This window comes from Simochromis diagramma, unplaced genomic scaffold (genome assembly GCF_900408965.1).
Source record: "Simochromis diagramma unplaced genomic scaffold, fSimDia1.1 OVJJ01000361.1, whole genome shotgun sequence".
NCBI lineage: Eukaryota > Metazoa > Chordata > Actinopteri > Cichliformes > Cichlidae > Simochromis > Simochromis diagramma.
Genome location: NW_024386860.1, coordinates 5,137,287 through 5,154,607, shown reverse-complemented (window position 1 = coordinate 5,154,607; position 17,321 = coordinate 5,137,287). Strand labels below are relative to the sequence as shown.

The 17,321-nt window shown below is 42.0% G+C and overlaps 1 protein-coding gene across 1 annotated transcript in view; it reads right to left on the bottom strand.

The window, feature by feature from the left end:
- The window catches only part of LOC120732389 (glutamate receptor ionotropic, NMDA 2D), a 54,552-nt gene that overhangs the window by 11,862 nt on the left and 25,369 nt on the right, over positions 1-17,321 (bottom strand). Inside the window, exons 7-14 of the mRNA XM_040029951.1 lie at positions 10,536-10,741; positions 9,764-9,932; positions 8,225-8,378; positions 7,639-7,764; positions 6,529-6,758; positions 6,014-6,174; positions 2,821-2,890; positions 2,613-2,730 (exon numbers count right to left, since the gene is read on the bottom strand). Of these exons, the coding sequence (XP_039885885.1) occupies positions 2,613-2,730; positions 2,821-2,890; positions 6,014-6,174; positions 6,529-6,758; positions 7,639-7,764; positions 8,225-8,378; positions 9,764-9,932; positions 10,536-10,741 (1,234 nt within the window). The remainder of the gene's footprint in view (positions 1-2,612; positions 2,731-2,820; positions 2,891-6,013; positions 6,175-6,528; positions 6,759-7,638; positions 7,765-8,224; positions 8,379-9,763; positions 9,933-10,535; positions 10,742-17,321) is intronic.

Genomic DNA, 17,321 nt, shown 5'->3' with positions numbered 1-17,321 from the left:
GGCCGTAGCCTCCAGCTACATCAACAGATGGACACACTGCTACTGCAGCCCGCTGGCAGTTTAAGGTAACAACTCACTGTCTTATCTTATGTTCACACTGTTTTAGACACAATGTCTGTTTTTAACTCTATAATGTAGTCCCCACTGTGGAGAATTCATTGGAATTATTGACCTTCAGTGGCAGTTGTGTGTCCAAACAGGAGCCCGATTTGGAAACATCAAATATCTTACTTGAGGGTGCAGATAAACAGGTAGTCCCACAAGTGTCCTGTACTTCACAAGTCTCAGCTGAATGCTTTCTCCGATCTCTCGCTCTCATTTCCTGGCTCCGCTGCCATTTGACTCCGAGTGATTCATCTTGTGCTTCTTCGTCTCCCTCATGAATTGGACTCTTTTTTCAATGTGCATGTTTCTTCTCTCCCTTAGACCTTTATGATGGCGGTTGTCTCTGCCTCTAAGTCACAGCCAGCTCAGGTCTGCCAAATCTGACAGGTGTGTCAAATCCACACTCTACCTATGTCGTTTCTGGCAGGTCAGGTCAGGTAGAGCTGGCGACACTGCAAACACGGAGCTGGCAGCGCACCACAAAGACATTATTTAATAAGAGAAAAACGTATTTGTGTGTGTGTGTCTAAGTGTGTGGGCGAGTGTGCACATGTAAATGTGCAAGTGTACATTTGCATTTTGCACTGTGCCAGATGGGGCATAATGCCAGACATGTCCAGAGACACTGAGCTCCACAGCTGTTGAGCAGCAAACCATGACCCGTACAATCCCATGCTTTTATCGCAACATGACAAACCTCTCTGCAGTCATTGCAAGATTTCTGGGGGAAAAAAAAATTAAAAATCTGCCAGCCAAGAGCTAAAAACCCAGCTTCTCACATTTTTAATATCTACTCACTGAATAATATATTATTAGAATCAAAATCATGATACTATGTAAAATACAGGAGTGGATCTGATAAGAAGGGGAAAGGGAAATCTTGTTACTCAGCAGTTTTGATTTATCACGAAAAAACGTTGTAGTGAGATCAATGGACCAGCTCTTAAAGCTGTGGTATGAATCACAAGAGGTGACAACAAGGAGAACAATGTGCTCACATTGGAGAAAGCAGTGGAAAGTATCTCGGGTGCTCTGCTATCCTCTAATTCAGTTGTAAAAAAAAAATGATAGCACTCAAACACAGCATGGTACAATAATGATGTAACACTGTGACACGACTTAGCCCCGCTGAAGGTGCGACGCTGAGTCCTTGAGCCGCAGGGCGATTGTTGAGATGCAGCCTTTGAGGGCACGCTGAATGCGAGCCCCCCAACCCCCCACCCCCTGCTGCTCTCCGCATCCAAACAAACTAATCCTCTTCCTTAGTAATCCACTCCAATAATGCCTTCCTACAACTACAATTCTCAGCATTCAACACCACCCTGTAACTAGATCCATCCAGCGTGCACAGCTGTTAAGGGTTTGTGCTACAATGAACATAAGCAAGGACAAGGAAATCTATCAAGAATTAAAAGAAATGACAAACACTGCATGTCAAGGCTGTCTGGGCTCCCTATTTTTCTAGCTAACACACACACACTCGCATCCTTTTCCAGGTCCAGCTATTCAGCTCCAGACGCCAGTCTTATTTAATAGATCTTGGCACCAAATTGGCATTATCAGTGTGTAAGCAGCTAAAGCGTCTGCATGCCAGAAACAGCTAAAGGGCTTTGTCCGCCACGCCATAAGCAAAGCTGATTTAAAACACGAGAAAAAGCCAAACAAGCAGCATCCGACTGAGACAATAAACGTGTGTGGCGGACTGTGTAAAATGACAATCAAGCATTAGTGTACCGACCACTAAAAACAGATTCTCATGTGCTAATCACGAGTGTGTAAAGTAGACAAAGCGCACTAATAACATCTCTATTTAATGATAGTTGTTTTTTATACCTCGTTTTACTTTCCTATTCAGAGCATTTTCAGGTGTTTCTTTTCACTTTTTTGCCACACTTCCTCACTTTGTATGTCAGTTTCGGCTAATCTGCAATAGGTATAAATCTGTCACCACCACACAAGTTGTGACTTTCTTTTTCTTTTTTTTTTTTACAACAGTGACTCACACAAGTAAATCTTTTTTTTTCTGTTAGCTTTTCAAACAGGGAGAAAAGGAAAGCCAGAGAAATTCAGACAGGTTTGTACGAGAGTAGCGAGACAGTGGGGGAGACAGACATTTATCAACACAATCAAGTCATTTTTGCTAAGAAACAAACAAACAAAACAATTTTCTTCTTGCTCTGTTGTTTCTCCTCCTCTCCTCTGGCCAATAAAGAGATGTGCAAACCTCTTTAAAAGCGCCATCGGCCCTCTCCTACACACTCTTATTCCCTGTGTCACAATCAAAACACCTTAGAGCCTTCAGCCTCTCCACACACCTTACACTCCCCCCGTCCACCACTCCACATCCTCTCATTCATCTACCCCCTGGGTCCTCCATCCACCCCACACTCTTGTGCTACTCTGTGGCTCGTTTCTCTATCCTTTTCATTTTTACTGTAACCTTCTCTTTGCTCCTGCATTGTCCTAATTATTTTCATCTGAACCCCTCCCCTCCTCACAGTCCTCACCATCTCCCACCAGCTGCAGCAGGGCCAGGTCAAGAGGACGTTTCCAGCGTGAGTTTTTGTGCAGGGCGATACCGTAGCCTGTGGTGGCAAAAACCTTCCCCGAGCCTATGGTCATCACCTTGAAAGAGAGGACAACGAGCAGAACTTGAGAAAACCACCGAGGTGGATGCATGCCGCATGCACATACGTGTGAGTAAAAAGTCCTCACCTTACAACCTTCGTCCTTCCGAGCCATATAGTTCAGTACTGCAGCGTCATAAATAAAGGCATCCAGTTTCCTGTAAAGGGATGAAGGGAGAATTCATTCATCATTTAATGGGAGACAAGAGCAAAGGGATGGAGAGACTGACTGAGGCAAGAGAGGGGATATAAAGGTATAGCACCGCAATGTACCTGGGAAGAGAGTTAGGGTGCAAAAATATATAGCAGACAGGTGCACAGAATGATAGAGAGGGCATAAAAAGTTAAATCATGACAAGAAAAGGGAAGAAGAGTGGAATAGTAAAGCAGGTTCGGCGGAAACAGTGAAAACACAAGGAGAATAAAATAAGGCAGAGATCAGGAAAAGATGTGTGGGTAAGAGGGAGCGGGATGGTGGTGGAGGCAGCGGAGGGGACGAGGAGGATGGGGATTTATACGGTGCGGAGAGCGTTGTGACAGGGAGTGAGAGAGAGGGGGGGAGAGATTTACACACTTCAGGGGGGAAAAGACATGGGATAGAGCTAGAGAGTGATGAGGATTATAAAGTTTAAATACAGACACACTGAGAAAGCACACTGGGAGGGGAAAGAATGGACCAAAAAAAAAAAGGAGGAGAAAGAAAAGACATGGCGACATAGGAGGGCAGATGAAGAGGAGAAGGGAAAGATAAGTACCGAGGAGCAGAAGAGAAAGCTGCTGGAGAAAAGCAGGTGTTCCTCATTCTTTTGCATGTTAACACTGAGTTATAATTGTGGTGTCAAGGCAAGATTCAGTGGGGGCTGATGGGGGAGGGGGGTGACAGAAGCTTAGGATAAAGTAAACTGGGATTATCCAACACATGACGGGTGATAGAGATTCTACTAGAAACTGAAGAGGGAAATGCTGTTTGCACTGCGTGGGTGGGTGGAGATAGCGGCAAAGGTGGAGAGAGAAAGGGAAAGAGTAAAGGTGAGAGAATCTTTGCGGGAAAGCATGAAGTGTGACAAAAGATGTGAAACGTTAGCTGGAGTTGAAAAGAATGCCGCTGTGTGTGATGGCCTGCTGGTGTGAGACTGAGAACATTAAAAACCCGGAGCAAACAGTGACAGCGGGCCACATCTGCTGTCGTTCATTGCTGCAATTATTTCCATTCCGTCCGACGCAAACAAACGTGCCAGAGGCGTTTCAAACACACGGATTTGTTGAATGTCAACTGCAGCTTCCCAGGTCAAGGAGGAACCTGCATTTATGCAAACACAGGCCACTGACTCCAGCTCAAACTCCCATCAGCTGATAGCACAGCTGTTTGGCCTGCTGCACATCTCACTGGCAAATTTGGGACACGCTATCTGAGATGCTTCAGCCTGCACAGAAGTGCTGCTTTCTCTGCAAACCACTTTGCAAACCCCCTCCTCCATTTCATGCCACTCGTGATATTCTGAATTAATAAATGTCATCCATGGCTACTGATGCCTGTTTTGCCCCCTTCATCTTTGCTTATTTTTTTGCATATTTAGCACATTTAAATATTTCAGAGCATCCAACTCATTTTAATTTTAGACAATATTTAACAGAATATCACATTAGACAAAGATAACCTGAATAAACACAAAATGGAGGTTTTCATTTATTAAGGGAAAAAAGCCATCCAAGTCTACTTTGCCCTGTGTGAAAAAGTAATTGCCTCCTAAACCTGATAACTGGTTGTGCCACCTTTGGCAGCAAGAAATGCAATCAAGAGTTTGCGATAACTGACAATGAGTCTTTCACTTCACTGTGGAGGAATGTTGGCCCACTCTTCTTTATAGAAGTGTTTTCATTCAGCCACACTGGAAGGATTTAAGGTTGTGCCAAAGCATCTCAATCTGATTTAAGTCTGGACTTTGACTGAGCCACAACAAAACCTTTTTCTGAGGTATTCAGAGGTTGATTTGCTAGTGTGTTTCCCATTATTCTCCTGCTGCATAATCTAAGTGTGCCTTATATTTTCCTTCAGGATTTTGTGGTTCCTTCAATGACAGCAAGTCGTCCTGAAGCAGCAAAGCAGCCTCAGACCATCACACTCCCACCACCATGCCTGAATGTTGGTGTGATGTTCTTTTTATGAAATGCTGTGTTAGTTTTACACCAGATGTAACAGGATACAAGCCTTCCAGAAAGTTTAACTTTTTCTTCATCAGTCCACAGAATATTTTTCAAACAGTAGTTTTTGCTAGGATCTCTCACACGGATGCCATTTTTCACCATCGAAGCTTTACCACCATTCCAGGTTTTCTCCATTTGTGGATAATGGCTCTCACTGTGGTTCGCAGTGGTTAGAAATGGTGGTGCAATCCTTTACAGACTGATAGATGTCAGTGACTTTGTTTCCCAGCTGTTTCTTTAGATTGTGACACAGTGCTTTTTTGAATGGTGATCTTTCAGCCTACCTCATTTTGTCAGAGAGGCTCAACTTAAAGGATTTCTTGATTCAACAGGTCTGGCAGTAATCAGGCCTGGGTGTGGCTAGTGAAATCCAATCCAGCTTTCTAAATATGTGGTTAGTCACAGTTATTTTATAATTTAACAAGGGAGGAAATTACTTTTCCACATAAGCTCAGGCAGGTTTGAATCACTTTTTTCTCCTTAAGAAATTAAATCTTTATTCAAAAACTGAATTTTGCATCGACTCGGGTTGTCTTTGCCCAATATTAAACTTTGTCTGATGATCTCAAATATGTAGTGTGACAAATATACAAAAAGAAAAAAGCGGGCAAAACCTTTTTCAGAGCACTGTATACTTGCTTTGATATGTAATAATATATATTGATTTATCTGTTGTCCCCTTAAAGTCTTAGGCAAATGATTTTATGTTAAATTTGAGGACATTTTACAAAAATGAGCACATGTGCAAACCAGGTGGCATGTTGGCCCAGTGGATGTCACGTCACAAAACGAAGGCTCTGGGTTCCAGTCTGCTTGTTGAGTGGGGTATCTGCACATGTGCGGGTTTTCTTAAGGTACTCTGGTTTCCTTTTACAGCCCAAAGACAAGCATGTGAGTGATTTTTAATTGGCTGCAGGTGTGGATGTGTCGTTCCACGTTAACCCTGTGATGGACAGGCTGCGCCCCTCCTTTTACCCAAAGTCCCTGCTACTCTATTTAGATAGGCAGTTACGGATGGATGAAGGAGTGAGAGAGGAGTGGAGTAAGACAAAAGTAAAGGTTCATGGCAGACAGACCCGGTTTTGAGGTTCAGTATGGCATCCTCCACTCCTTTCTGGTTGTATTTTCCCATGTACTGGTGCATGTCTGGGTAGTTGGAGCGGATGTTTTTTTCTGTGCTACCGTTGGGCACCGTGCCAAACTTCAGAGGTGGGTACTGCTCCTCGGGATGCTGAAACTAGCAGAGCAAAGGGAGACGAGGGAGGGAGACGGAAGGGGCATGAGACACACCAGGCTGTGCACCAATCTGTCTGACCTATTTCTGTCCACTCTCCAGACTAACTTACAACACTCCATGCACAGTCAAATCTTTGAAAAGAGAGCAGTCTGTGGACTTAAATTAGTATTTAGGACTGTCTTTTAAGTGTTCGAGAACTGTGGTAATTGAGTTCTGTTAAATGAGATTTTATTCATTTCTAAATTCCTGTGCTTTAATCAATTTAACATTCAAATGCATGGGATTTAGCTCACTCTAAGACTTTAATTCTCCTTCTGCTTTTTCTGCTTAATCAGTATTCAAGCCATGAAGTACCTTCTTGTCCGAGAGGCCTGACACTGTGTCAATGTACTCCTCCTGGATCATGAAGGCAGCCAGGTTAGCAGTGTAGGAGGCCAGAAAAATGACAGCAAAGAAGGCCCAAATCAGCACCATGATCTTGCTTGTGGTTCCTCTTGGGTTCTCCACTGGCACAGAGTTATTAAAGACAATGGCCCACAAAAGCCAGACAGACTTTCCTATAGTGAAAGTAGACCCTCCAGCCTCTGTCCAGAAAGATAAAGAAGAAAAGAAGAAATTAAAAAGAAGACCTTTCAGTTTAAAAAGAGCAGTTGTAACACTATATTTACTTCTAGGAAGTGATCCAGCCGGTACTCAGCACAAGTGTATTCACAGGCATCTGTAAATGACGCGGCTGACTCAAATTAAACGCGTCTGAATGAAAAACAGCCTCAGAGCATATGAAAAAGGAAACCTTGCAGATTTTCTTTTGACAACAAACCTCATAAGGTGGCGCCTATACGTTACGTAGATGGCAGATATCAATTCATCTGCTACACGATCAAACAAACCACCTGGTGCAAAAACACTATTCAAAAGGACTCAAACACTCCTGCCTTTACACAGCGGGAATAAAGGAGGCAGGAAGAAGAGAGGCGAGAGTGAATAAGAGGGATATATGGGAGGATGACAGAGGAGTAAATTTATGTGGAACACAGCAATCATGCAGTAAAAGAGGCGAGCCAGGTTGGGTATTGGACCAAGGCATCAGGCATACTGAATATCACAGGGGTACAAACTATGCTGCTGAATAATAAATGGCTTCTTCGGTATTGAGAATACTTGGAAGGAGTTCAGTATACTGTAGGTATAATTTCCTCTTTGCTACACTCACAGCTAAAGATTCATGGCAGCTGATTCAAAATACACATCGATTTTTTCCCCTCTAATGCAACAGCTAACTAACGAGACAGCAAAAAACAAAAAAACAATCAGATGCTTTCATAAGATCATTGTGACTAAGATTTGTTTTTTGAACCAGTTTTCCAGGAGTGTGTTTAATGTTTGTTCTTTTGATCCATTTGGCAACAGTGATGGACTTCACAGAGATGCATTAAACACAGACAGCTTGGACTCATCACTCACTTTTGCCGGTCTGGAGACTGCGGTTGTAGCCTACGGGGCTGAAGAACTCAAAAATAAAGACAGTCACAGCCACGACGGTCAGGCACATGACAAACATCATCACCCACACCGCTGGACTGTAGGGCTCTGTGGAAAAAAACAAAAACATGCACTTTTTTGTACTCTTATTGCATTATTAAATTACTGTAACTGTCATTATCAGTATAAGAAACAAGAATGTTTCATAAATCTAGCCCATAATGGAGACTATATATGCAGAGAAATAAAAACCACTGGAGCAAATATATTCTCCAAAAGCCCATAAACACACTCTCTTCTCTTTCTTCTTCTTCTTCTTTTTTTTTTTTTACAATCATCTCAATGCAGTCTATAGGCCCATAACACTGTTCTCCCGCTGGAGCCTGGAGTCTGCTGACGGAGTGAAAGTAAAAGTTAAGAAGACGTGAACCTAAGAAAAACTAATGGCTAATCTTGATGTAAAGAACTAGCAACCAAAGGCTGGGGCGTTTTATGCAAACTCAGCGCTCCACAATTAGATTAGATTCTGTACATCAGCTACACGCCGCCCACAAACACAGCCTCTTACCTAAGAAAGCTGATGGCGATACAGTCCCATTGCTACGGGAGACCATGACACTGATCCCCGTCTCCACAAAGGGCACGGAGAAATCCACAACTTCTGACCTCTCCTCATTGATAGTCAGCGAGCCAATGGCCATATCCGCCCGCTTGTACACCACCTAAAGGGGGACAAACAGCACCGCTAAGAAATAAATCGGCTGTAATTATGAGTAAATCGTGTACCTGTTACAGCTAGACAAAGCCCATCCTTTTCAGTCCAGAAGGTTTTCAGGTAAGGTGCTGACAAGTCACACCTTGACCCTTTGTACATCATTAAATTTGCCTGCATGAGAAACTCGGTCTTGTACAAATACTGAACACGTGTCTCTTCAGCATCCCTTTAGCATACAAAATGAGCTAGGACGCTTCTCAACCCTGCCACCATCTAGCAAAAACCTGAAAACCGCTGTGTCCGCTGATTGTATGAGTGAAATGTTAATCTACATTAGACATGGCACATTCGCTCTTCAGAGCAAATCAGCAGAAAAATGAAGCGAAGTGGAAAGCAAAGCACCCTCCTCTCAACTTTGCCAAGTCTCTGGATTACCTGATCAAAGAATGGCAGGCTTTGGAACATCTGATCAAAAGACAGACATTAGTTTGAGAAAACAAAATTCGCTTGCCCTTTTGCATGTAAAAAATAGATTTGACAGACGGGCTCAAGTTATAAATGATAGAGCAGGAGAGCGCACTGGAACTGTTTTGGAACCTGTGACAACTGGCGTTTGGCAAGTTCCCTCTGGGACAAAGATAGAAACAGCAGGGCGCTTCAATGAAACAGCAGCTCCCGTATCGATCTCGGCTGGTGTGTGAGGATGTGTGCATGCTTTTCTGTCTGTCTGTGCATGCTTCTTTTTTTTTTTTTTCATTTTCTTGCCAGCATCTCTGTATCTTTACTTGATGGTGGATCATGAACTATATTACCACGAAAATATCAAGGACTACCAGCTAGGGGGTATCTGACAGAGTGTGTGTTTGTGTGTGCGCGTTTGTGACTAAGGATGTGTCTCTGCAGATAACACACTGTCGGGATGCGTTTGTAGGAGAGTGAGCTCACTGCATGTGTTACACATTATGCTTGTCCTTCTAATTTGTTTAACCGTGAGTTATTTTCTCTCTAATACAGTACGTGTTCTGTTTTGTGTGTGTGTGTGTGTGTGGGTGTGTGTGTGTGTGCATGCCTGCTGCAGTGTGTAATAAATGACAGCTGTCTGATTGCTAGCAGTGGTTAAGTGGCCATAACTCTCACAGCGATTGATGTGACACTTAGCGTTTAACTGGTCACCCAGGACGCGAGACCACACACTGAGGAATGCTACTACTTGACCGAAAATGCAACTCAAATATGCAGAGGCACACACACACACACACACACACACACACCCTTTTCACACATGCACAAGTGATACGGGAGCGACATTGAGAACACATTGCTCACAAAGGCAGACAGGCAGAACCGGGAGCTTCCACGGGCTTACAGACACACGCACTCACAAAGACTTGCCTCTCCAATCATGCCGTTCCAAACCCCATCAATTTTCTTCCCATGTTTCCCATTGGTCACTAAGTAAAGATCGTAGGTGAAGCCGACTATTTTGGCCAATCTCTTGAGGATGTCAATGCAGAAACCCTTGCAGCACTGCTTCATTGGAGCCACACCCTCATGGATGGCACTATGAAAGAGACACAGCACAGAGAGAAAAAGATAATAGCAAAAAATAATCATAGTAAAACTTTAAAGGCAAAAATCTTTAAGGAAAGGAAAGGAAAGGAAAGGAAAGGAAAGGAAAGGAAGACAGTTGGATATGGTCACAAAAATGGAGTACTGTGGCCAAGCACTTGTTGACAGGTTTGATCGACCTGTGCAGGATAGGTGCTGTCATCCCTTCAGAAGCTGATGAACCATAAAGCTCCACTGTGGTCATATCTGATTCCAGACCCCTGAGTCATTCCACTGATCCTCTGGAGAGCAGTCTGTTATTGATTACGGCCAGGGAGTGAAGAGACCACAGTTTTGATAGGTGACTGATGTCACCTCAATTGGATGGCATCATGAGAGCTTAGGAACTCCATTCCAAACACTAGTAAATAAAGCAGTCTCTAGTACTCCTTTCAATTAGATTACCCTCCGTTATTTCTTTTCCCAAAGTACCACCATCTTTGAAATGAAAGTGTCCAAAAATAAGGTATGGAAAAGATAATCACATCACATACATAATAAAATACGTGAGTTATTTCTTTTACATTTCTCCCTCTTCCTTTCAAGGCTTTCAAACCTGGCATTAAGGGGTCGTCTGCAGGGAACTGAGTCACGGATGCAGGTTCCAGATGCAGGGTCTGCAAGCTCTACAATGACAAATGGCCTTTCTTCCAGTGTGACAACACGCAGGTGCTGGGCATCATCGGGTGGTTTAAGGAATGGCCCGTAGCGGGACCAGGCTGGGTACCGTAACCTCAGCACGCCATTCTCCCACCAGCCTACCTAGGGGAACAGACAAGAGAAACATTAGAGGAAGTGCAGTACTCTAGTGCATAAGACCTTTAGTTATAATGATAAATAAGCACGTAATCTTTCCCATATAGAATAAAAAGCATTAGAAAAAACTTAGACAGGTCATATTCACATTGTCTCAAGACTTGTTGGAAAGTAAAAGCTAAATTGACTTGGATTAATGTTTCAAGTAATTCAAACAAGCGTTTTCCAAATGTGTAACAGAATCAGTTTGTGTAACCATTTTTGGAAACAGAATGTTCACTAATCTCAGAAGATAATTTGGCTCAAACCGCTGCTATCTTTAAGGCTTTTTTCAGGCCCATTTCTGGGGTTGTCTTTTTCACCGATCTGCAAGAAAGTTGGAAGCAAGGGCTGATTTTAATCTTGTATCTGGGCATCTGGTTGAAAGGCTGATAAAAATGTGTGACCTTGGCAGAGAAGCAAGAGGTGTAAGATGGCAGTATTCCAGTTCATTCATGAGTTATCTCAAATTAAGTCTGGATTCTGATTGGCCAGGAGGGTTGAATTAAGCTTAACAAGTAACAAAATATTTCAGAGAACTTTGTTAGATTCACTCTCTTTCCCATTTACTTTATAAATTTATGTGTGTCCATGTGCATATAATCTGCATTAGAAATTCAGAGTATTTCTGTTAGGCTGTGTTTTATGCACCTGTGGACGTTTCCCAGTAGCACTGTGAAGTTTTCAATGTCTGACTGAAGACTGCGGCTGTACCTTTCTCCGAAATTCACGGCCGAGTTTCATTCCTGTCAGATCATGAATTGTTATTAACTTCCAGTTATTGGTCTGCTTTGCTTCTTTCCTGGACTTTCCCGAGATATCTCTCTGATGTCTAGCTGGCTTGAGGGGCATGGAAAGGACTTCTCATTCAGAAAATACTGTTTATGCAGTTTAAGACGAGATTTAATAATGGTCTGCGCTACAGCTGAGATTTTCTGTTTAAAAAGCTGCTGCTGGTATTTACTAAAGGGGGGCAGTGTTGATTTTCCAACTGAACAGAGATGTTTTTGTGGCTGTCCATGTATTTGTTGTTCTCTTTTAGAGGGCAAAAAATTGGGACTATTCATTGAGGCATAATTCACTGCAAATTATTATTAGATCCCAGTCCCATATATTTGTAGTCCTCAATTATACTGGTAACTTGATCACAGAGGAAGAATCCCAGTACAAGTTACGCACATTGAGGTGCACATATTGGTACACACACACAGCCACATTGTTTTTAACAGTGAGCAGAGCGGACTGCAGTGTTTTAGGACCAAATGGTCACATTTCCACACACAGACTAATTCACAGTAAAATAGTTTCTGCGTGTCTTTTCTCAGCAGTGGTTTTTAGAGCACCTTAATATTTAAAAAACAAACACAACAAAAAATCATACTGAAATGTTGGTCAAAAATAAGTATTGGCTGAGGGGCTTAGAAATAATATGCCATTTAAAAAAATTTTTTTTAAAAGAAAGAAATAATACGCTATCTGAAGTTTATAATATTTACCTGCAGACTCACACAGCCTGTAAAATAAATGCTCGTAATTATGCACGCGACACAGTAACAGTAATGTAGATGGCGTTCTTCTTCTGCAGGTCAACACATGTGGTAGAGAGGTTTGTAAAAAAAAAGATTTTTTTTACAGCAAGAAGCTGAACTCTAGCTGTGTTTTAACAAGATGGCGCCTTTACATTCAGTAGTTTGTGAGAACTACTATTGAAAGAGACTAGTTCATTATAAAAGTGTCTAAAGGCACAGGTGGTACTACAAATATAATTTTATGTGAACACTTACTATAGAGTTTTGATAAAAATGTTGAGAATCTACTGGGGTTTTTTTCCCCCAAGTATTAAAAACAGTCAACAATTCATTTTATATAAAAATGGCTGTAACTGCTAAAAAATTAATGCAAAATGTTTGTAAAACTGTCCCGCTCAGTCCTCCTGTTTCTCCTCGTGCTTGAGTTTCTGTGTCTGTGTTCATGGACGGGACTCATTGCGGTTTGCCTCTGGCTGAACGCAACTGCTACCAGGAATGGAGCGTTAGTGAAGACAATGAGGAACAACCCGTGCAACTTGCACAGGCCGACTCTCCCTCGCAGAAAAGCTCTCAGCTGGTGAGTGCCTTTATTTTGGAGTGAAAGGACATTTCATTTATGCCTGTCCTGTGTGCCCAAAAGACCACGCTCGCAAGTAGTAGTAGGGATACTGGCGAGCGAGCAGTGAAATGGCTCAACCGTTGTTCAGGCTCATGTTTCCAGCAGAAGTCATCTTAAATCATCCTCTCATTCTCTCTGGCAACAACTCAAAACAACTTTGTCTGTCTTCTTGAGGCCCCTCTCACTCCTCTCGAAGTTAGTCACACCTGGTCGAGATACCATAACCCAAACATAGACTAGAATAAAAACCAGAATGTCTCTTTCAAACATTCGCTTCAGAGTCTCACTATGGGCAACGCTCTCCCAGCGTTGTCCTCAGAAGCCTCTATATCAGGGGTGTCAAACTCCAGTCCTCGAGGGCTGGTGTCCTGAAACTTTTAAACGTGTCCCTGCTGCAACACACCTGAATAAAATTAGTAGGTCATTAGCAAGACTCACAGGACTCGACTGCATGCTGGCAGCCAAGTTCTATAGAGAACTTGCTGATCACTATCTGTTTGTATCACCCTGGTATTTCACTGTTAATAAATGCACTCGAGTTCACCACTCTAAATCCTGCGATTGGGTCCACTCTGCCCAGTGTTCTTCACAAAAACCCCTTGAATTAAAGCTCAAAGTCTCCACTTCCATCACATATCAATGGCTGAATCCACTGCTGTGGTTTACAGAAGTTATCTCTGTCCAACAAATTATGGACCTAACTGTATGTATGCTTGTATGAAGTAATAGAGTACCTATCACAACCAAAGGGCAGAGCATAAAAACGATCTCAGAAAGCCCTTCAACAGAGACATGTTTATTAAATACGCTTATATCTGTAGTTTTTGTTGGCTTGGATGTTTTCTGAAATCCTTGTATTACATAAATAGAAAAAAAAGACAGAAAAAACAATCCAATGCAGCAACCACACAAAATAGTGGCACCAGATGATTGCAGCTACAATGAAGATCTGTTTGACAGTCTCAATAAAAACTGAATCTTAAAGGGGTCATAAAGGTAGCACTTTGTGAAAGGCTGTAATCATATTTACTGTTAATAACTTATACTGGATGCTGCGCTTACTCACTCTGTTTTAGAAAACCGAGCCTTTAATATTCACTGTCATGTGGCCAATCTGTGGTTGTGCAAAGGGTGCAGCTGTTACTCACATATGTTTGTACTAATAATTTACATCATGTCAAATCAGACATTAAACTAAATATGAACATTATTCATGGTAATGGTTCTGAGTAGAATGAAGCAATTAAAATCCATCTCCTGGCATTGATTAAATCTGCCAAAACTCACCTCTGTTCATTAAAATGACAAATTTCATTTCCCCCCCTGAAAATAAAGCCTTCATGTCTTAAAATGCCTTAGATGCAACTCTGTGCTTTTAACTTATTTAATTAACATCATTCCTCAGCTAACTGCCTGCAGACCCTCTCCACTCACCCTCTGCATCTGCCTTACAAATTCTCTTATTAAATACATCATGGTTTACACAGCCAAAGTCCATTTTTTGTTAGAGTTGTTTAGTAGAGTAAAATGTGGATCAGGATGTCCAAAGCACATGTTGTTTCTGTGTTTCAGAGGAAAGACAAAACCAAGGTTTGCATCCAGTTCCAGGAGTACACTACATGATGCTAAGGCTTAGTGTTAAAACTAAACAAGTTTGCAATCACAAATAAAGCATTTTGATGGATTAACTCTTCTTGGGAAGCTTGTTGACGACTTAAGTAACGTTATCCTTACTTCACCTGTCTTTTCTCTGCTACATGCCTTGTGTGTCTGTTGTCTGTTTGTAAAGCAGAGCATAGGAGGAGGACAGGTGAGACACTTGTGGTGACACAGAGAGCAGAAGACTCACACATGCCCTTAAACAGTATCACCCTTCACGATGTCATTTATCAGTTAATATAGTGTCTTTCTGATGTTATACAAACTTTGCTCTGATAAATTAGCCAGATGCAGCAAGTTCACAGGACTGGTTTCGATCGGTTTGTTGCATGTCCAGCCTCAACTCTGACTGGATTTTTTTTTTTTTTTTTACTCATGATCCAACTACCAAAAATAAATGAATGAATAAATAAAACACCATATGAACAAGGTTAAAAACTTGACTTCAATCAGAGGTGCCATTAAGTTTCAAATAGAAGGAGGGCTTTACTGAGATGGGGCTAACTGTGCTGAGCTTAAATCCATAGCTTTAACATTTTGGACATTTAACAGCCTGGAGCCAAAGTTATGCTTTCATTTGACTTTTTTTAAATTTAAAAAAAAACTGGCCCTAACATTTTATTTGTGTTTTGTTAATCTTACATGAAGCTATGAGACCAGATTGTTCTGTCCTCTATCGACCTGAAAATGTCTATCAAGCATCTTTTCACTAGTATCATCGTTGTCTCCTTCTCTTAGCATTATTTATAGCAATGCAGCCGGGATGGACTGGATGCCTCTGCCTGGGTGCCTGGGATATTCACACTTCTTAAGCAGCACAAGGATGAACCACACCCAGGAACAGTGAGTTTATTTGTGAAACTTCCTCTACCTGCCTCTCTTGACAATTCTCAGCGTGATCACCCAATAAAAGTTACATCACAGTGTCGTGACAAGTGAAAAAGACACAACATAATAGAAAGTGCACATGGAAACTGTAAACACATGCACAAACAAGAAGATATGCCGTTAAATGCACACACATACACACGCACACACACATACACACACACACACACAGTCACATAAAAAAAGATAAGAAATGAAAATGTGAGTGCTTTAGCAGGCCAGTACTGTAAAGTTTGACAGCTTTGTGCCGCCTTCCTGTCTGTATAATGCGAGCACTGGCAGAGAAGAGGAGGCGGTGACAACAATGACTGTATTTCGACAGCACTTCGACCAAGGCTCCACAGCAGACGTTCAATCAAAACACACTCAGGAAACGCAGAGAAAACAGACAAAGCTTATGGGAGAACACATTACTTTCTACAAGACACATACCCCAAAAGGCAAAAGCGCAAATGTCCGAAAAAGACCAGCCAAAAGACGTAAAAAAAGAAAATTGCTGAATATATTCATAAGTTCGGGAACTGGGAGCCACTTTAAACTCAAACCTTCTTCTTTAGCAGTTCTGATTGTCATTAATAAAGGTTCATTCTAGTAATCTGTCTCTCTGTGCTTTTCTCATATGCGAAACAAGCCGCGCAAAAGCTGGACAACCTTCAGTACTAGTCTGCAGTGTTTCAGCGTGCTAAGCTGGGTGCTCCCATGCTCTAGGTAATGGTGCAGTCATTGTAAAGAGAACATTAAATATTCAGGGAGAGCCAACAGCGTGGATGTGCATAATAGGCAGATGCAGGCGTCTTATCCTTATTGAGGGTGTGTGTGTGTGGGTGTGGGTGTGTGTGTGTGTGTGTAATAAGGATTGTGCAAGAAGGGTGTAGGCATACTCTATGCTCTCTCATTTGTGTGCACATACGTAGATGTCTACATGTGAGCTGTAAGCATGTGTGTATGTGGGCAAGTTTCGCACCCTGCGTTTGCACAGAGTCGAAGGACCAGCGCAGGAGCTTCTAATTGAAAGGGATTTGAGGGATATGGCAGGAGTCAGCATGTTATGACATGCTGAGACTGGACTCTGGTGGGCTGTTAAAACCAGCAGGAGGCTGAGAACCACCAATGTGTGTATTTGTGGTTGTGTGTGAGCGTATGTTGGTGCATTGCTGTTTGTATTTGTGCAGAATTGAATCCAGTCGCAGAATTAATGTTCTGAGATTTTTGTGTCTTTATGCATGTGCAGTGTGGGAAAGAAAGGCAGGTGTGTGTGTGAAAATGAGCCTCGCTCTCTCTCCTCTGACACTGACGAGGGGAAAATCCCAGCGCATTAAAGAGAAAACATCCCCAACAGGTGACAAGGCTTCGTATTAAGGATTCCTGAACAAATGCTGTTTTATAGAATATGCATGACACGCCAGGCGTACAGGTGCTCGGTAGATGTGCACACAAAACAATGGTGAGGCTACAATCAGATGCAGATGAAGCCCAGAAACCTTCAGGACTATTTAAGTCTGATTTTCACTTTATTTTAGAAAAACAAAAACAAATCAGCAACTATTAATCTAAACAACATCAAGAAATCGATTTCTGTGAATGGACAAAGAATAAAGTAAATAAACATGTTTAACTGCATTTTCATTTGAATAAAATTCTCTTACAGTTCTACTTATTTTCTCTTATACATATATAAATTTACACATATATAAACACTATTAGGATTGCTCTAAACAGTCAATTTCTTCTACTCTAGGACCTGGATGACATCAAAGATTGAGGATATTTTAATTACACTCCTGTCGGGCACACAGTTCTAGTCTAACTTGAAAAGTTTGTTCACCGCTCTGAAGTACTCATGAGTTTTGGA